This window comes from Callospermophilus lateralis, chromosome 11 (genome assembly GCF_048772815.1).
Source record: "Callospermophilus lateralis isolate mCalLat2 chromosome 11, mCalLat2.hap1, whole genome shotgun sequence".
In the NCBI taxonomy this organism is placed as follows: Eukaryota; Metazoa; Chordata; class Mammalia; order Rodentia; family Sciuridae; genus Callospermophilus; species Callospermophilus lateralis.
The window spans coordinates 22255959-22275095 of record NC_135315.1 but is presented as its reverse complement, the minus strand read 5'-3'; the positions used below and the strand labels follow the sequence as shown (position 1 = coordinate 22275095).

Here is a 19137-nt window from a genome sequence, read left to right as displayed (position 1 = left end):
TTATGGGAGGGTTACAGGGGTCAGGTTCCTGTCTATGACCCCTGCAGCTGTCATGATGACTCATATCCCAACCTAGCTGTCTGACCCAACAAGGAGACTTTCCCCCTTGGGACAAGAAGAGAGCCCAGAGGAGGCCTGGATCAAGGGAGGCCAAAGGCTGATCTTGGCAGAGACCACTAGCCTACCCTGGGTAGAGGTGCACCTTTCTGATCCAGAGAAGTCCAGTTTCAGAAAGACCATGCACATGCAGAGAGCGGAATTGGCTTCCCACTTGTGGGGTAGGAGGGAAGACTGTAGCATCTTGCGCGCTGGATACCTGGAGCACCAAGTAGGACTTGCAGGCCTGGCTTGGCCAGCGTCCCAGAAGGAGCTAGAGTATGGGCTGGAAGAGGGGTCCAAGACCCCAGACGGACAGGAAACTGAATATGGGGGCTGCGCCCCCTAGTGGCCAGGTGGCTCGAAGAATGATCCACGTGTCACTGCACTGACCTGTGTTCTCTGTCCCGGAAAGCAGCGGGAACATCCCGAACCTTTTGTCCTTAGCCCCCAGATAAGGCGCTCGGATCCCTGGGGCCCATTATTTCGCCTGCTAAGTTCATTATCCCCGCTCGCCTCCCCTATCGCTGCTGCCATCGGACGGGAAGGGCAGAACCTGACTCTGGGGCCCCGGGCAACCGAGGCAGGGACTGGAACGCACAGTCCTTTCTAGAGGTGGGGAGGGGCACTGGAGAACAGAGATGGGATAGTGGCCTGGAGGAGGGATGGGAGTCAGGGTGACATTAATAAGGAAAGGATGGGGGTTAGAAGGGGTGTCCTAGAGGAAGGGGAGCCAGGTAGGAGTCTGGGACTTTCCTAGAGGTGGGGACTGGGGTAGGAGCAATTCCAAACCTTAGAAAAAAGGGATGGGGACTGGGGATGTAGCTCAGTTGGCAGAGTACTTGACCCACCTGTACAAGGCCCTGGGTTCAATGTCCAGCAGCAAAAAAAAAAAAAAAAAAAAAAAAAAGAAAGAAAGAAAGAAAAAAGAAAAAGAAAGAAAGAAAGAAAAAGAAAAAAGAAGGGATGGGATGCCAGGCAAAGGGGTGAATGGCTGCAGGGAGCTGGAGCTGGTGAAGAGAGGAGACGTGGCTGTGGGACAGGGGGTCGGGAGTCGAGGTAGGGTGCTGGACTGGGACCCAGTCTGGGACTGGCAGGTGAGGCCAAGGGTGGAGGGCTGCGGGAACAAGTGTGGAGCAAGGGTGGGGCAGGAACTGATGTTCCAGCGGTCGCCCCCACACCACCGGCGTGTCTGCTGCTTCGACACTAACTGAGATGGATGGGGTGGCCACCACCGGGCGCGCATGGCCCGGGGCGGCTCATCGCTCAGCCCCCGCCCCCGCAGTGGAGGGGTCGGGCGGGGGTCCGGGGGTAGATAAAGGGGCCGCCAGACCAACGGGGGACAAGGCGGGCAGTGGGGACTGGGGAAAGGGGCATAATTCAAACTTTGGGTACTTCAAACCAGCAGTATGAGCCAAGCAGACCGGAGCCACACAGCAGGTACAGACTGGGATCCCGGCCGGGCTGCGGTCGCCTCGGCCTACCAGCGCTTCGAGCCCGGAGCCTACCTGCGCAACAACTATACTCCCCCTCGAGGGGACCTGAGTAGCCCGGACGGCGTCGGGCCTTGGAAGCTGCGCTGCTTGGCGCAAACCTTCGCCACGGGTGAGTGCCAGGACACTGAGGCACCCGGGACACTGGAGTCCTGGGGACCTGTCATCAAGAAAGGGAAAGGGGAGAGAGGGAGGAAGGGAACCAACCAAATAGGGACCAAGACACTGAGATAAATAATAGGTGCAAGGGAAAGAGGGCCTAATGCGCGGTGGCCCTGCCTGTGTCCCAATTACTGGGGATTCTGAGGCAGAGAAACCCTTAAGCCAAGGAGTACTAGACGACACAGTGAGAACCCGTCCTTTATTTTAATTTTTTAACAAGTGCAGAGAGAAGAGAAAGAGCAGCGCTACCAGAGAAAAGAGAGGTGGAAAGAGAAGGTGTGGGGTGGGTGAAAATGCTCTGAATTCAGAGTCAGTTGGGGAATGTAGGAGAGACTGAGATGAAGGCAGATACAGAGGAGGAAAAAAATGGAGAAAATGCCTGGTGCAGGTCTGTAATTCCAGTGCCTGGAGGCTGAGGCAAGAGGATGGCAAGTTCAAAGTCAGCCTCAGCAATTTAGAAAACCCTGTCTCTAAATATTTTTGTAAAAAAGGCCTGGGATGTTGCTCAGTGGTTAAGCACCCCTGGGTTCAATCCCTGGTACTGATAAGAAAAAAAAGGAGGAAGAAGTCATTGAAGATGGAGAGAAAAGCCTCCTGTCTCAGGATTGTCCCTGGTAATCCTCACTGAGGATGTAGGTTTCTAGATGTGGAACCTGAGTCTCAAAGAAGCCAAGTTCCTTTTCCAAGGTAAATCAGTGAGTGCTTGGACCCAGGACAGCCCTGTTCAGTCTAACTGCAGAGGCAATGCGTCTTTCAGAGAGACCCTCTTATCCAGGTGAAAGAGCTCAGGAGAGGGAGGGAGAAGCAGGTGAGACAGGGTTGTCTAAGGCAGAGGGTGCCTGCCTTACGGTGCCTGGGCAGACCTGGCACAAGACCCTTTTCCTCTACTGCCCTCCCAGGTGAGGTGGCTGGCCGCACCCTCATTGATATTGGTTCAGGACCTACCATATACCAGCTGCTCAGTGCCTGTGCCCACTTTGAAGACATTACCATGACAGATTTCCTGGAGGTCAACCGCCAAGAGCTGGGGCTCTGGCTGCGTGAGGAGCCAGGGGCTTTCAACTGGAGCGTGTACAGCCAGCATGTCTGCCTCATTGAGGGAAAGGGGTAAGGGCTGGAGGTGGGGGCAGGCCTTCCCATGGAGTGGCTGGAGGGGAGCAGCAGAGACTGAACGGGGCAGTCCTGAGCCTTGCTTGTGCCCCCTGCACAGTGAGTCCTGGCAGGAGAAGGAGCGCCAGCTACGAGCCAGAGTGAAGCGGGTCCTGCCCATTGATGTGCACCAACCCCAGCCCTTGGGCATTGCCAGCCTGGCGCCTCTGCCTGCTGATGCCCTAGTCTCTGCCTTCTGCCTGGAAGCTGTGAGTCCAGACCTTCCCAGCTTTCAGCGGGCCCTGGACCACATCACCACTCTGCTCAGGCCTGGGGGACACCTCCTCCTCATTGGGGCCCTAGAGGAGTCATGGTACCTGGCTGGGAAGGCCAGGCTGGCAGTGGTGCCTGTGCGTGAGGAGGAGGTGAGGGAGGCGCTGGTGCTCAGTGGCTATGAGGTACGGGACCTTCGCACCTACATCATGCCTACCCACCTCCGGACAGGCGTGGATGATGTCAAGGGCATCTTCTTTGCCTGGGCCCAGAAGAAGGTGGGGGTGGAGGTGTGAACATCCAGTGTGCCCAATGCCCTGTGGTCTTCACCTACCAGATTCCCTTATTACTTATGTGGCACCTAATAAAGAAATCATTCCATGCAGTCAAGTGTCAGTACCATCTGTGACTTTCTTGGGAAGCAACAAGGGTGCAGAGTTCTCTTCTGAGTATAGGGGTGTGGGAGGCATCAACCCTAGCCTTCCTTCTTTTCCAGAAGTTTCCATGAAGGTAGCTTTCTGCACTACTCATTCTTCCTAAACTAAGGAAGGCCTAGCTCAGGGGAGCTCATTTGGTATCTGTTGTATGCCAGGCTCTTGTATCTGTCATGTCACTCAGTCATTGCACTCAGTGGTGGACCCTGACTTAGCCTATTTCCAGGTGAAGCTCAGAGAGGTTAAGTAACAAGCAGTAGTGGAGCCTGCAGACCCAAAGCTGAAAAGCAGGGAGACAAGATTGCCAGGGTGCTGGGTGTGTATGAGGACTATTACAATCCCGGCCTGGGACGTGAGAAAGAAAAAAACAGTGCCAGCTCCCTCCCCCAGGCTGGACTTGAACCCTGCCCAGCTCTGCATCTGGTCCCTACCATTCCCACCCCCAATGCCTAGATAGAGATCCCACCTCTGTCTACTGCCTCCAGCCAGCTCTTCCTTCCTTCCAGCCTACCCTATGCACACAAATGAACTGAAAAAGGGAGGGTGAGGGGAACTAGTTTATTAAGCATCATCCTCACTACCATTCTGCCTTAAAATAGATTTTAGTATCAAAAGAACCTCACATGGGCCACCTAAGTTCCTGAGGTTAGAGTCTTAGCATAGCTCCCTATGCTAGGGAGCAGAGACAGAGCAAAAAAAGTATTCTGGCTTCAATTGCAGACTGCCTTCAGGATGGAAAGTTTCTGAAGCCACAAACCCTATCCTTGTGGAGCAAGGGAGTGCCAGGGCTGCTGGCAGTTGCTAGGGGTCACCTTTATCAGGACACAAGCATAGTGTGGTTCCTGCCTTCCCTGGGGTCACCCTGGAATAGTGAGTGCCTCTGGGCATGGCAGAAACCAGACTCGGCTACAGTTCTCTTCCCTTGTCCCTAGAATTCACGGTGCAACCCCCCCACCCACACACCAAAGTCCAAGCTGTGGCAAAGAGCTAGAGCAGGGAACTGGGGAGGAAAGGCCAAACGTGCTAGGTGAGGAGACAGGGAGACTGAAGAAGGCCCAGGATCCCCATTTTTCTTCTTCACTCTGTCCCCAGGAGCTAGTACTGATCTTAAATTATGAGGGGGCCCTATGAGGTTTGGAGGGAAATGGCAAAGGGGGCACTGGATAGGCAGGCATACAGCCAGCCTGGACCCCCAGACTCCACTCAGAGCATGTACACATCCTGGCTGAGGTCTTGGGCAGAGCTGGTGATTGGTGATGGTGACTTGATTCCCATCCTGCTCCCAATTCCCAGCACTGCATGGCACATTCACTCGCATTTGCACTCATCTCAGACACACCCACAAGCACACTCACACTCAATCTATGCATATTCCCCAAACCCACACATACCTAGCTGCCCTTGAACAGGCACAAACACTCTAAACTACAGTAGCTTGTGCACAGGCATGCTGTCTCTTACACACACGCAGAGCCATGCTCGCTACCCAGTCACCTCTGTACTTGGCCTGCCCATGCTCTCCTATACATTCACACATAAGCTCCCAACCAGAACAGCATCAGATTCTTGTCCTGGGCCCTCTGGTGTCCTGGCTCAGAGGGTGTTGGTGAGGTCTCCTGGGAGCCTGGCTGGGGCAAAAGTCAGGGTGAAACCCCTCCCCAGTCCCAATCCCAGCAGGTTAGTCCCTCTGCATCCCTCCTGGAATTTAAGACTGGCCTTAAAACCGGGTAGCCAAAGAGCAGGCCTCTAGCACCACCTAGTGGTGCCCCAAAGCAGGGTGCCAATAATAGAAGGGGACCCCACTGGATTCCTAAGGGCCTTCCTCTCAGTGGAACTCAGAACACAGTTCTATCCCAGTTCAGCTCCAGGAACCAGAGGGGCTGCCCATTCTGTGACCCCAGATGTTAGGTGTGAGGCCATCCCTAGGGCAGGCTCCAAGCCCTGTGAGGGCCAGCAAAGGGTGGGCAGCTACATGATTCTGGGCCCACACTCCTCATGTCCAAGTTCAAGAAACTAAAAGGAGAAAACAAATCATCTGAAGGTGGGAGGGGGAAGGAGAAGCCAGTAGGAAAGGACCAGACAACTCCAAGTGTCTTCAGGCCAGCTTGAACTTGGCTTCTGATTCCTTCAGTAGGTACAGGCTGTCGTCTTCCAGGAAGCTGCGGGCCAAGGGAGGAGCCCACTAAAGAACCCAGCTCTAAAGCTCCCTGGGCAAGGGGGGTGAGCGCAGGCAAGCGGGAAGGGGTGAGAGGGTACATGGGGTCCCCAGTCTCTTCTAGGACCTGTCAAGGGACTGGGCACAAGGAAGGCAAACACCGGGCAAGGGATGGCACCAACCTGAAAAAGAGGATGTGAACAGGAATGGTGCTGATGTGCCAGATGGCATGGGCGTCCAGGACCCAGAAGAAGGGTGGGAAGTCAAGCAGCTCCAGCAGGGACAGCCCCTGCAGCAGCAAGACCACCACCACGCACTTGCGCACATGCGGCAGTCTCCGGTGGTTCCGTAGGCACCAGGTCAGCCACCACACCACATTCACCAGACCTGGGTGCCAAGGGCAGGACAGGCTCACTCTCTGAGCCTCTCCCTCAGGCCACCCCTCCCGTGCTCTCTGACCCTGGGAACATCCTCAGACACTCCTCCCAGCCTCCCCTCTCTCCCACTTCAAATTCTCCCTCTTCCTCCCTGCAAGTCTCTTTCCAGAACCTTCTCTTAGAAGGGCCACCCACTATGCCCACCCCAAAGTTTTGCAGATGGCCCAACCCAACGCCTCAGTTCTGTCTCACCAAAAGCCACGTTAGCCGCCAGGTTGTAGCCATAGTCAAAGTGCACGAGGCTCAAGTAGGAGACATGTGTGGTCAGCAGCAGCAGCAGGAAGGCCCGGAAGGCTCTGGCCACGGCTGGGTACTGCAAACCCACGGTCCTGCCCACCATCCAGAGCTGCTCAGGTGGTGGCAGGTGGCCCGTCACCAGAGCAGCCCTCCCTGAAGTTCTCCTCCCCCAACATCAGTGAGTTCACTAAAGCTACTGCCCTTTCCCCCACCAAAACAGGCCGCTGGGGCAGAACTCCACCCACCCCACCCAGGGGCCTTGGCCAAGTGCTGCAGCTCCCTGTGAGGAGCCAGGGCACCCAGTCCTCTGCAGAACCCCCATCTAGGACAGCAGGGATGTGTGGGAGACCAAAGAGGCAGCCCTGGGGCAGCAACCCCCTTTTTGACCCCGGTCCTGAGTCTGTCCCTGCAGCCACCAATACAGGCATACCTGACGCAGCACAAGTAGACTGAGTGGAGGATGACAGTGGAGGCACAGAAGTAGTCCATTTTCTGAGGACAAGGGGAGCCCATGAGTGCCGCTGGAGATTGAACAGCTTTGTGGCCCAGATGAGCCACTGCGGGTGGAGGCAGGGAGGGGACGGGGCCTGACCTTGCAGTCAGAGGGGTCTCTTCTCCCGCTCCTTCTGCCTATTGCTGTTTCACTGCGGAGGTGACAGACTGACCCTTGTGCTCACAGCCTACAGTGTGCTGCTCAGCAGCGGGCTCGGCCAGGCTGTGGGACAGGAGAACCTACCATCGATGCCCAGTGCCTGGAGTCTGTTAGCTGTGCGCTCTATCCTGACTGCAGCCCCTCACTCACCAGGTGGCCCTGAGCAAATGATTTCGCGTCCCAAGGCTCAGCTGCCTCATGGTTAGAGTTAACCATCAGACCTACCTCGCCAGACTGGGAAGCTCGAGTGTGTTACTAGAATGCCCAACCGAGGGCAGCTGCACTCTCGAGCCCTGCTCTGCCACCCCCCCCCCCCCGGGCTCTCGGGAACAGTCCCATGCAGGAGAGGGAAATGGGGGCTCTCACCTCTGTGAGGTCGGTGTCCCTGGTGTGGAAGACTGTGGACCAGAACCAAGCATTGAGGGACACCTGAGGACGGAAGGGCCAATGAACATGTTGCCCCAAGGTTGGGGAGACCCCAGGGTCCCTCTCCACCTCATCTTTAGGAAGGGGCTTTGGGGGCAAGAAATGTGCTTTCCCATGCCCCTGGAAAAACAAACTTGTGTCCCCCATCCAGGCCCAGCCCAGTCCCCTCAGGTCAACTCCCCATCATCCCCAGCCCCTAAGGCCATGGAGGAGGGGTTGGGGGGCTGCAGCCTCCGCATGTTCTAGCCTGGCCTGGGAACCAGTTCTGGCAGAGCCAAGATCCTTGGTTACTCAATCACTAGGACAACAGGCCCCAGGGCCTCACCTCCTCCCCCAACTGCCAGGTGATGACAGCCCCACCCGGGCCCAGGGGAGCTGGTGACCTCAGCCTCTGGGGGCGGGAATGAGGTGGGTGGGGTGGAAAAGGCTTGAGCCAGCTTGGGGCGTGCCCCAAAAGCAAGCCAGGCAGGGAGACCCAGCAGATCCCACTGGGCCCAGTCCTAGGACCAGGACTCCAGTGGCAGCCTAGCCCAGCTTCCTCCTGGCTGGGCCGGCCTGACTTGCCAGACCAGAGCTGCTCTTAAGACCTGGGCGGAGCAGGGCAGGAATGAAGGGGCTGCAGTGGGCAGGGTCCAGGGGAATATCTGAGGCCTTCTTCCTGGAAATTAAATGCATTGAGAGAGTAAGAATCATCCTGTAAATGAGCCCCAGGTCTTCTGGGAGGTGGTGCTGGCACTTTCTTCGGGGAGGGGTGGGCTGAGGAGAAGCTACAAATAGCAGCAGGGAAGCCAGGGACAGACAGTCCCAGGAAGAAAGAGCAGGGGCCAGGCCTGGCCTGCCCCGGAGCTGGGGAGGGGTGTCCAGGGTGGGCCCGGCCTGCCGGACATGGAAAAGGCTGCGCACTTAGGTGCCAGGACAACTGGCCAGGCGGAGGGCAGAGGGAGCAAGGGAAGAAGCCTCTCTGTGGGGCCTGACAGGCCTGGGGAGCGGAGCGGGGTGGGGGGACCCAGGGTGGAGGCAGGGCAGGGCTCAGTGGCAAAGCCAGTTAGGCACCCTCATGCTGCCAGGCTGCAGAGGCCCAAGGCAACTCCCACTCCTCTCCCCCGAGGCCCAAGATCTCCCCTGGGACCTGTCACCAGCTGGCCTGAGTGGTCCTCAGTGCCTTCCTGCCCTGAGGGAAGGCCATTCTGCCCCTTCCACCAGCCTTGAGGCTCCTCCCTGTTGCTGCCCCTTCCCCAGGGACAACATGGAGGCACAGTCTGGAGCTAGGAAGTGAGTCTACCCCTGGTGGCTTCTTTGGACACTCCCCCAGAGTCTGTGGGGTGTATGGTCAACGTGGGGAGAGGAGCAGGCCCTGGGCTGGACACAAGGCCCTGGCAGTCACACAGACCAGGCACAGGGACATCCTTAGAAAGGACAGTGTCCCTGGAACCAGTGTGGGGAGGAGGAGGAGGAGGGGAAGACAGCAAGGACTGGCAGCCAGCCAGGCCTCCTTGTCACCCACAACAGGAAGGGGGAGGTGACAAGAGGACTGAGCTAAGTGGCGGTTGGAACACTGAAAGCAGGGGTGGAAGTGCATTGGCCAAGCTTCAGCTCCACACAGGGCAGGGCTGCTGGGTTCCTTGTCCACCTGCCTCCCCAGGGTGCCTTCCACTTACAGAGACCCACCTGAAGCTTGGACTCTGCACCCCTGAGATGGCCCTTTTCCCCTGGGAGTGTCCCATATGGGGCTCCTCTTCTGACCCTTCCCTCAGACTTGGGAAGTTGTGTCATTAACAATGCAGCCCCTAGAGCCAGACTGCCAGGGCTCAAATCCTGGCTCTGCATTTCCTGTGTGTCCTTAGGCAAGTTATTTAGCCTTGCTGTGCCTCAGTTGTCTTATCTGTAAAATGGGAATAATATCAGTGTAGATCAGGATTGAGTGAGCACCTGTACAAACACAGCATGCAGCATGGTGTCCAGGATGGGGTTTAAAGCCTTAGTTGCTATTTTCTTTACCGGTGGGCCAGCATGGAACTCTCACAGCTCTCCCATAGCCCAAAGGCCACCGAGAACAAGTCTGCCTCTCAATCTCCCACCAGGCTAAGGTGGTCTAGGCTGAGAAACTGGTCTCTCCTGCTGCTAGCCCACCCCCACAGGTGCAGGCCGGAGACAGAAAAGTACAGAGTCTTTACAATGAGACAGACCCTGAGCTCAAGTACTGCTCCAGTCCCTAAACAACTGTGTTTTGTTGGATTTTGTTTTTTGGGATAGGGACTCACTATGTTGCCCAGACTGGCCTCGAACTCCTGGGCTCAAGCGATCCTCCTGCTTCAGCTTCCCTAGGAGGTGGGAGGACAGGTGTGTGCGGCCCTGCCCAGCTTACCTATGTGTTTTTGGACAAGTAACTGAGCTTCAGCTATTTGTTCACCTAGGAAATGGGGTTAGAAACAGCACTTCCTCCACAGGAGGGCTGTGAGGACGATGTCACAAAGGTCTGGCACGGAGTAGCCACTCCAGAAAGAGCCACTACTATCACTGCTGGCCTACGGTGGGGATTCCATAAACGTCCATGTCCTGCATCACATACAGGCAGACCCCCACCATGCATCCCCATTCTCCTTTCCCCAAGGGTCACAAGGTTCAAGGTTAGACTATGGGGCAGAAGAAGGCCCCTGGATCCCAGACTGTAGATGCCTCAGCTGTGAGAAGAGCCCCTTGCTCCCTGCTCCTGAGCCACAATCCCACCAGTATGGACCTAACAGATCCTGTTTCTCTTCAGAGTTTGTAATCAAGACACAAGCAAAGGGGACAGATGGATGTGGAAGGAAGGGACAGTCCCAAGATACAAATATACCACTACTCCCAGGCTTCTCGGCCAAGCCCTCGTAGGATGGGAGGGGGCAGACAGTGTAACTGGCCAGGAGGGTGATGGCTGGGCCCAAGGCACTAAGAACTCTGTGCAAACACTGAGAAAAGGAGGCAGCCAGGGGCAGGGAGCCAGTGTGGGTGGGGATGAGGGGGACAGGAAAAGCTGGTGGGGGAGCAGGAGGCTGTTTCAGTCTGTTGGAAAATAAGAAAATTGAGACAAAAATATCACAGCCGTGAAACTGGTTGGATGCCAAGTGAGCCAGATCTGTCAGGAATTCGACCCCAGTGCTAAGCCCCAGTGCTAGGGGCTGTCATTGACAACGTAGCGGTGGGGACAAGTGAGTCTTTAAATAGCTCTGTGTCTCAGAAGTGGGGGAGGTAGAATGTTAAATATGATGCCTACTGCCCCCACCACCGAGGCCACAGTGTCTCGCTCCATGCCTCAGGCAAGACAAGCCTGTCCCAGCTCACTCCTGAGAGATAGAGGCTTTTTCCAAAGAATTCCTTGATTTTCTGTTCCACTGACTTATCTGATGGTCAGGAAGTCCTTCCTGAAGTCTTCTGCTATATCCTCAGCCTATCTTTTCTCATAGTTTCCTCAACAGGGATGATACAATCAGTGCCCACCTCCACAAATCATACTACAGAGACAGACTGGATTCCCTGCCATTCTTCGTTTCACTCTTGTACGAGAGGGCTTTTCCCCATTAGATGAAGGGATGAAAAATTGGTTTACCCTTCTAATTTTGGAAAAGAGCCAGGGTCCCCTGCTCCATGAAGTCCAAGGGCCACAGTGTACAGAGCTTCGGTGGGCTCCTCAGCACTGCCTGGCTGCTGCCCAGCCCAAGCCCAAGCCTACAGGGGAATGCAGTGGCTGCCTTACGTTTTTAAAAATATTTATTTTTTTAGTTGTAGATGGACATAATGCCTTTTATTTATTTATTTATTTATTTATTTATTTTTTGTGTTGCTGGGGATCGAACCCAGGGCTTCACACGTAGTAGGCAAGCTCTGTGCCACTGAGCTACAGCCCCAGCCCAGGGGCTGCCTGATACAGCTTTGGCACAAGAGTTTCCTGGTCTCCCAGAGAAAAAGCCTGAGACACCCCTCCTGCAAGACTAACCTGGAGTGGGTGAGGGGCCTTCCCACCTGCAGCCAACAGAAATCAGGGGCCCCACTCACTCCAGAAGACCCAGCCAAGAACAAAGTCCATTGTCACACCCTCTGAATGGCTTGGGATCCCTCCCTCCTACAGAAACACACACAGGCTCAAGATCAAATGTAAAATCCAACTAGATCATCAAAGCGGTACAGGCTCTGAGGATGTGCCCCTTGAGGGCCTGGGGGTGGCATGAGAAGGACCCCAAACTCAGAATCCCATATTCTGTAGGGTACCCTCTCCCACCTCAACGTCCCTGGGGTCCTTTTCTAAGTGTCCTTGGTCACAATGGACTGCAGGGTATCCTTGGGAGGGGTGACCCCTTGCTAAGATGGAAGCTGAGCTGCTGACACCACTGAGACAAAAGACCCAAGAAACAAGGAGATCAAGACCAGAGTTGTGACATGACTAGTGGTTTCTGGCACATTTTAGGCAGGCAAGGGTTGGGACCTTCTGAGGATCCCTCAGACCTGAGGCCCTATCGTGCAGGCTTTGAGCACTGCTCAGAGTGTTCAGGCACAGCTGTCCCACGTTCTCCAAGAGAGAAGGAGGCAAAGGGGAGATACAGGCAGTGAGCCCAGACAAGCAGTGTCCCTGAAGAATCCCAAGGGAAAGGGGACAGGTGTAACCTCCTCACTTTCCTACTCTCCTTGCCAAGACCAAATTCCCTTCCCTGTGACAGGCCTACACAGGAAGTGGTGGCTCTCTCTCACCCATGCCCAAAACCATGTGTGCCAAGCCCCTGCCTAAAGCAGAAGCTCTACCCGCACCTGGCATTTGGCCCTCTCTGCTCCATTTCATCTCCCTCTGTTCCTCTTCTCACGGCCACACTGAAGCTAAGCTGACCAATCCAAGCTTGCCTTGTAGATCCCATGTGTCATTCCTGAGCCCCTAGCTAGGAATGCTGGAAATGCCTGAATCCTATCTCCTCTCCACCAGTGTGTCTGTGTCTAAGGCCTACCAGGCTTGCAAATTCCCAATGACACCTCACCCCCTCCCTGGATTTCCCTGGCACCAACCAGAGGATGGGATCTCTCTGGCTCCTGGGTTCAGCCTGTGTCCTGCCACTAGGGCTGGCTGGATCTGTACCTCAGGGGCTTCAGCCCCACAAGTGCGAATTCCTACCTCTGCCCACGTTGACCAGTGCTCAACCAACATTCCTTACAGGACATGCAGGCAGCCAAGGAGAGGTGCTGAGCCCTCAGGCCCTGGAGTCAGACAGTGCTGGAGGCAACTCATTGCCATTAACTTGGTAGCTCTCACTCAGGCATAACTTTCCCACCTCTGAGAGTTACTCAGAGCTCAAGTGTGCACTACCAGGATCACAGGAGGAGATGTGTGTGAAGTGTTTATGGAACAGGGCTTGGGTTCTACGATTCTTAATGATTGTTATTAATATTTGTTGAAAAGGAAGTATTAGGGAGGCCCAGGATCTCCCAGAAGTTTAACAGCCTCCTGTGTGCCCATCTCCCAGGTCTTGGGCTCAGCCTGGACTTTTCAGCATGACCACACTATCCTCAGGTCCTCAAGCCACCAGACCCAGGGCACCCTCAGTTCTCACCTGTCTGTCCAGCATTATTCAGGAGAACACACTACTCTTTCCTTCTTGACCTGTCCTGGGGCTCCCCAAGCCCATAATCTCCAAGTTTTCTGCCTCTCCTCTGGCCACCCCTGTCTCCATTTGCTGGTTCATCCTCCTCTATCCAGCCATCGAGTTTTGGGCTCCTCAGGTTTCCACCCTAGACACCTTCTCTTCTCACTATCTCATTCCCCTTTGTGGCCTCACCCACACTCAGCAGCTTCAGTCACTAAAGCAGAGGGTCAACCTCAACTCCCTCCCTCTGTTCCTCTTCCCTCAACCACACTGCAGCCAAGCTGACCAACCCAAGCTTCCTCGTAGGTCCCATGTGTCATTCCCGAGCCCCTAGCTAGGAATGCTGGGAATGCCTGCATCCTATCTTCTCCCACCACGTGTTTGTGTCTAAGCCCTGCCAGGCTTATCCACAGCCAAGAAGCTGAGAGTGTGGACTCTGGAGAAGAAGCCTGGCTCATGACCCAGTGCTGGCTCCTTGCCCTCTGCAGCCCTCGCTTCCCTCATCTGTAAACTGGGGATAAGAATATCATCTACACCTTTTGATTCTGTTATGGGATGAACAAGGTTAATATTTATAAAATGGTTAGAATGGTGCCTTATATATGTAAGAGCTATATATGTGTTTGTTAAATAAAATTTTAAAAAGTCTTAGCCAGGGCTGGGGTTATGGCTCAGTGGTAGATGCTCGCCTCAAACGTGCAAGGTCCTGGGTTGGATCCTCAGCACCACATATAAATAAATAAAGTAAAGGTATTGTGTCTAACTATAACTACAAAAAAAAAAAAAAAAAGTCTTAGCCAGCCATGGTGGTGCATGCCTGAAATCCCAGTGGCTGGGGAGGCAAAGGCAGGAGGATCGCTAGTTCAAAGCCAGCCTCAGCAATTTAGCGAGGCGCTAAGCAACTCAGTGAGACCCTGTCTCTAATAAAATATAAAATAGGACTGGGGATGTGGCTCAGTGGTCGAGTGCCCCTGAGTTCAATCCCTGGTACCCCCCACAAAAAAGTTTTAATGTCTCCTCCAAAACATAGCTAAAATGTACTTCTCCTTAATGCCTAAGACCAGAACACCCCTCTAGTCCAGTGGTCAGGCATGTGCTAATGATCCCACTGGCCCCCAGCATCCACCTCACCCTCCAATCTGTCCTCCACACAGTAGACAAAACAAGGTTTCCAAAGGACAAAGCTACTCTGAGATCATTTCTCTCCCCACCCTCACTCAAAATCCCTTAGCAAGCCAAGCATGGTGGAGCATATCTGCAATCCCAGAGACTTCGGAGGCTGAGGCAGGAGGATCACAAGTGTGAGGTCAGCTTCAGCAATTTGGGGAGACGTTGGCTCAAAATAAAAACAAAAATAAAAAGGGCTGGAGATATATCTCAGTGGTAAACTCTTTAGTTCAATCTCCAACACAAAAATTGAATGAATGAATGAATGAATGAATGAAAGAAAATCCCTTGGAGCTTCCTGACACTTTGAGAGTTGAGATCTAAAGTGTTAGGCTCTCCAGGGGCTGGCTTGGCCACTGCCCACCTGCATACCATTAGCACATCTGTCTTATACCAGATGCCTCCTGACTGCTTGAACATTAGGTCTTCTGGTCTTTCAGGCCCTGCATTGATCCTCATTCTCTCTTATCTATGCACATTCTGTCTTCTGTTCAAATTTTTTAAAAATATTCTTTTGCCGGGTGCAATAGACACATGTGTATTTCCAATTGGCTGGGGAAACTGAGGCAGGAGGATCATTAGTTCAAAGCCAGCCTCAGCGAGAGCAAAGCCACTAAGGAACTCAGTGAGACCCTGTCCCTAAATAAAATACAATATAGGGCTGGGGATGTGGCTCCATAGTTGGGTGCCACTGAGTTCAATCCCCAGTACCCCCCCCCAAAAAAAATTGTAGCTGTTGATAGTCCTTTATTTTATTTATTTATTTTTATGTGGTGCTGAGGATCAAACCTAGTGCCTCACACATGCTAGGCAAGTGCTCTCCCACTGAGCAACACCCCCAGCCCTCTTCTGCTCAAATTTACCTAGTAACTTTCATTCATTCCCATCTTTCCTCCCATTCCCTTCCTCAGGGAAGCCTTCTGACTGCTCTGTGCTGGTCCTGCCCCTTTCACATACCCTACAGCTCTTTTTCTTGGGGGTGGCGGTACCGAGGATTGAACTCAGGGGTACTCAACCACTGAGCCATATCCCCAGGTCTATTTTGTATTTTATTAAGAGACAGGGTCTCACTGAGTTGCTTAGTGCCTCGATAAATTGCTGAGGCTGGCTTTGAACTCGCGAAACTCCTGCCTCAGCCTCCCAAGCTGCTGGGATTACAGGTATGCGTCACTGTACTCAGCTTACTTTTAGTTTTGAGACAAGGTCTTGCTAAATTGCCCAGTAGGCCTTGAACTTTTGATGCTCCTGCCTCAGCTTCCCTGGTAGCTGGGTTTCTAGACATGCACCACTGTGCCCAGCTTCAACTGCACCTTTTCATCGCTGTACTTTTAAATTCAATTGTATGATTGTGTGATTAGCACCATAGGGCAGGAACCTAACTTTTTAAATACACTTTTGGATCCCCAGCACCCAACAAAGTGCCTGGCACATACATAGTACATGCTAAATATGTGAATGAGTGGTGGCTTTGATGGCATGAAGGTGAGAACTTTTTCCTTAAGGTCTAGCAGGGAGGCTCTGATCTAGAGACAATCACTGCAATATCTTACTTTTGACCCCACCCCAAGGTTGTCACAGTTCACATCTGTGCTTCAGTCCATTTTTTTCACACAGTTCTAGGCCCTGGATACTGGTTCTTCAAAGAGTAGCCTCACCATGAGGCTGAGAGCCCTTCTGTATTTGGATGGTACACACCCTGGGATATACTAAGACCAGGGTAAGCTCCAGAAAGAGTGCTATAGCTGCTACTGCCTATAGGCCTGGGCTGGAACTGGGATCACTCCAAGCTCCCCAGAGTGGACCTCTGCAAAGCCCATGGTCCCAGCCTTCTCCCTGCTGCCCGTCTCTCTTCTGTGCTCATAAACTGCCCTACTGGGTCTTTTAGTGGCTTCTTCTGAGGACAAGAAAAATGTTTCTTTCTTCCTTCCTTTCCAAACAGCCTTCTAGACTGTTCTAAAAAGGTAAAGCTTGACTCAGCACCTTCCCATCTTTCTTACTAGGGCTGACACTCCCCCCGCACCCATAGCTGCAATTTCAGCCCTGGAAACAGAGGAGAAGCTGGCTGGACGGAAGCCCTGTCAGGTGTCAGTGGGAATCTCAGAGTTCCTCGTTCCTAGATGAAGTGTGCAGCAGGCATCCCGCCAGGTTACTTACCCAGGCGAAGGCCACACAGGTGTGGTACATAGGAGAGCAGGCTGGCACGGAAGTGCGGTAGCGGCAGAGCATCATCAGACTGGCCAAGCCATTGAGGAAAGAGGCCAGGGCAGAAGCTGGCTCTTGGAAGAACAGGAACCGGGAGAAAGGCCACTGAAAAAGGAGCAGATGGAGGGGACCTGAGGGACAGGCAACCCAATCTTTTTAACTTGGGGGAGGGCTCTGGGGATGGAATCCAGGACCTCATGCATTCTAGACATGTGCTCTACTACTGATCTATATCCCCAGTCTTTTTCTTTTTCCTTTGTGGTACTCTGGATTGAACCCATGGGCACTTTACCACAGAGCACAACCTCAGTGGTACTTTGGAGACAGGTTCTCACTGAGTTGCTGAGGCTAGCCTTGTATGTGCAATTCTCCTGATTCAGCCTCCTGAGTCACTGGGATTATAGATAAGTGCTACTGTACCTAGTTTCAATCAATCTTTTCTTGACTTGCTGCATCTATAGGTCTTAGTTCTGAATTTTAGTCAAAGCCTCTGATTCTCTCCAGGTCAATTCTTCTCTCCAGTTCCTGGCTAAGGATAGGATCCCCTATCCTGGACAACATGCACAACTCTGTCAGCCCCATCTCTGGGGATACCAGTGGGATGACTTATGGCATAGCGGAAACAGTACAGACCTACTATCCAGAAAAAGGTCCCAATCCCTCCTCTGTACTGACCCAGTGCTCTGAGTATCATCTTACTCTGTGGCAAATTGGGGAGAATAATTTCTGTTAACCTCAACAAGTTAGAATGAGATAATACTGGATCAAAAGACACCAGAAAAAAATTGCATCACTGGGCAATCTGAGGGATATTACTATTGATCCAGATATGTATTGGAGAAACATGTCATAGTGGGGCAAGGAATTTGTCCCTGAAGCAAGATGGGCACCTCAAGAAGTTGGAGGCTCCAAAGCTTCTCAGATCTTGTTACTCAATATTCAGAAGCAAGACACATTGATCCCATCAGATGCTATGAAAACAGATTCTGAGAAGAAGAGGTACCTGCCTTAAATATATATCTGTCACCCATACCTCAAATAGCTTAGACAGTGTTGGCCAACTTCAAGGCATCTTACTCCCACCATATAATTGCCATATCCTTCCCTGACCCTCCAACTCACCTTGCCATGGAACTGAGGCACTCTGTGACCATCCTGGAGGTACATGTCAACAGTGACCCACATACATTCATACTTACAGTCGTCATGACAAGTCCAACCTGAAACAGACAAATTTGGTTTGTGTACTCTCCAGCCCAGGGAGGTGTAGAGGAGGTGTGAATGGAGTCCAAGCACAAATACAGGCCAAGAGGGCCTGTAGGTTGGAGAGAACCAGAAGAAATTCCAAAATTATAGCTTCCCACTTGGAGAGAAGAGAGATAGTGGACACAAGGGCCAGGGATGTGTATATATGTAACTGTAATCTAGGGTTGGGTATGCAGTGAGTAAATAGAGATATTTCATCTCCTTTTGTCCAAGATGGAGATCTTGGCATCTGATGGCCTTATCTATGGAGAATTGGGTTTATGTCTGACCTACCTCAACAAGGGATTTACTTTTATTTACCAGGGAGGAGTCCTTGCTGTCTTGTCCCTGCTATGAAAATAAACCCAAATCCTTCACCCTGACCTGAGGTCCTAAACCACCTTTCCATCTTTACTGCCACTACTCCTTTTCATGCTCCTTGCTCCCTGGGTAATCCAAGCTGCTGGGAGTGCCCAAGTCTTCTCAGGACACTCACTTTCTCTATTCCCTCTGTCTAGAATAGAAAGGGGTAGAAAAGGGCTTGTGGTCAAATAAGTGAGAACTGGAAACTATTTACCACCCATATGACCTCAGGCTGGGTATTTAACTTCCACATCTAGGATTAGAGAAACTACTTCAAAGAGTTGTGGTGAAAGTTAACTGACCTATTGTGACATCTGTCACATGGTAGGTGCTCAGTTTGTTGGTTCCTTGCCCAATACAGTCATGGGTGTAAATTTTAATGTAAACATCTGGAAGACCCTCTTCCCCAAAATATTCCCAGGTGATCCCTTCCCCACCCCCTCAGAGCCAGAATTCCTTCCTTCCTCTCCCAAATACATCTATTGCTTAATTTAAAGTTCCTTTAGGACTTCATGTCCCCAAGGACTGAAAGCTCCAAAGATTAAAAGACTTTGGTCTGATTACTGTGTCATTCCAGGGCCTTGTATGCAGTTAGTATTTAATAAATAACGGGTCTGACTTAGTAAACATAAAGTAAAAGCTTGTGGGAAAGTCAGACAGCTGATGAGACCCCCATAACCCTGAAGCCAACCACACTTATAAGAGACCGGGAGGAGAAACTAAGAGTCAAAGATCGCAGAACAACTAGGGTGTAATGGGCGGGGCCACAGTCAAGTGGGCGGGGATTATGGTGGGTTGGGCTTACCTGCCAGACTCATGTAGATTGGCTGGCGGGAGCGGAAGTGCCTCAGTGCGCCCCCCGAGCAGTTCCGCTCCTCGCACCGAAGCACGCAGTCGCGGTACACCGGCTCGCGGTCGCCCTGAGAGCCGCTTGCTAGCGCGGCTGCTCCGGCTAGTAGCACCAGCCGCGCCGCGCGGCCGGCCATACTGTCACTCTGGCTGGCCTCCGAGGGAGGAACTTAAAAGCCTGTGACGCCTTCACTTCCGGAGTAACCGGAAGTACCTGTCATCTCCGTTGTACTCTACGCTGATGTCCGCCTACT

General features: G+C 53.0%; 2 protein-coding genes across 3 annotated transcripts; one reads left to right on the top strand and one right to left on the bottom strand.

The window, feature by feature from the left end:
- The first annotated feature begins 243 nt into the window (after positions 1-243).
- Positions 244-3476, top strand: Pnmt (phenylethanolamine N-methyltransferase). Its single transcript, XM_076870582.2, has 4 exons — positions 244-711; positions 1502-1701; positions 2651-2858; positions 2962-3476. Exons 2-4 carry the CDS (start codon positions 1506-1508, stop codon positions 3407-3409), a joined length of 852 nt encoding a protein of 283 aa, XP_076726697.2. The 5' UTR covers positions 244-711; positions 1502-1505; the 3' UTR covers positions 3410-3476.
- Positions 1892-19028, bottom strand: Pgap3 (post-GPI attachment to proteins phospholipase 3). Of its 2 annotated transcripts, XM_076870580.2 has the most exons (8): positions 18840-19028; positions 17549-17646; positions 16379-16531; positions 7395-7457; positions 6807-6868; positions 6332-6468; positions 5885-6089; positions 1893-5706 (listed from the first exon to the last, which is right to left on the bottom strand). In XM_076870580.2, exons 1-8 carry the CDS (start codon positions 19018-19020, stop codon positions 5643-5645), a joined length of 963 nt encoding a protein of 320 aa, XP_076726695.2. In that variant the 5' UTR covers positions 19021-19028; the 3' UTR covers positions 1893-5642. The 2 variants fall into 2 exon arrangements, with proteins under 2 accessions (XP_076726696.1, XP_076726695.2); XM_076870581.2 differs by lacking the exon at positions 16379-16531 and having other exon boundaries at positions 1892-5706.
- Between the last annotated feature and the right edge of the window lie 109 nt (positions 19029-19137).

Bases quoted from the DNA above. Each gene is read 5' to 3' on its own strand.
- Pnmt (XM_076870582.2), top strand. From the start codon at position 1,506: ATGAGCCAAGCAGACCGGAGCCACACAGCAGGTACAGACTGGGATCCC. The intron at 1,702-2,650 runs GTGAGTGCCAGG...CTGCCCTCCCAG, and splicing joins GGCGCAAACCTTCGCCACGG to GTGAGGTGGCTGGCCGCACC. The intron at 2,859-2,961 runs GTAAGGGCTGGA...CCCCCTGCACAG, and splicing joins TGCCTCATTGAGGGAAAGGG to TGAGTCCTGGCAGGAGAAGG.
- Pgap3 (XM_076870580.2), bottom strand. From the start codon at position 19,020: ATGGCCGGCCGCGCGGCGCGGCTGGTGCTACTAGCCGGAGCAGCCGCG. The intron at 6,869-7,394 runs GTGAGAGCCCCC...CCTTGTCCTCAG, and splicing joins GGGACACCGACCTCACAGAG to AAAATGGACTACTTCTGTGC. The intron at 5,707-5,884 runs GTTGGTGCCATC...CTTGGCCCGCAG, and splicing joins GTTCACATCCTCTTTTTCAG to CTTCCTGGAAGACGACAGCC.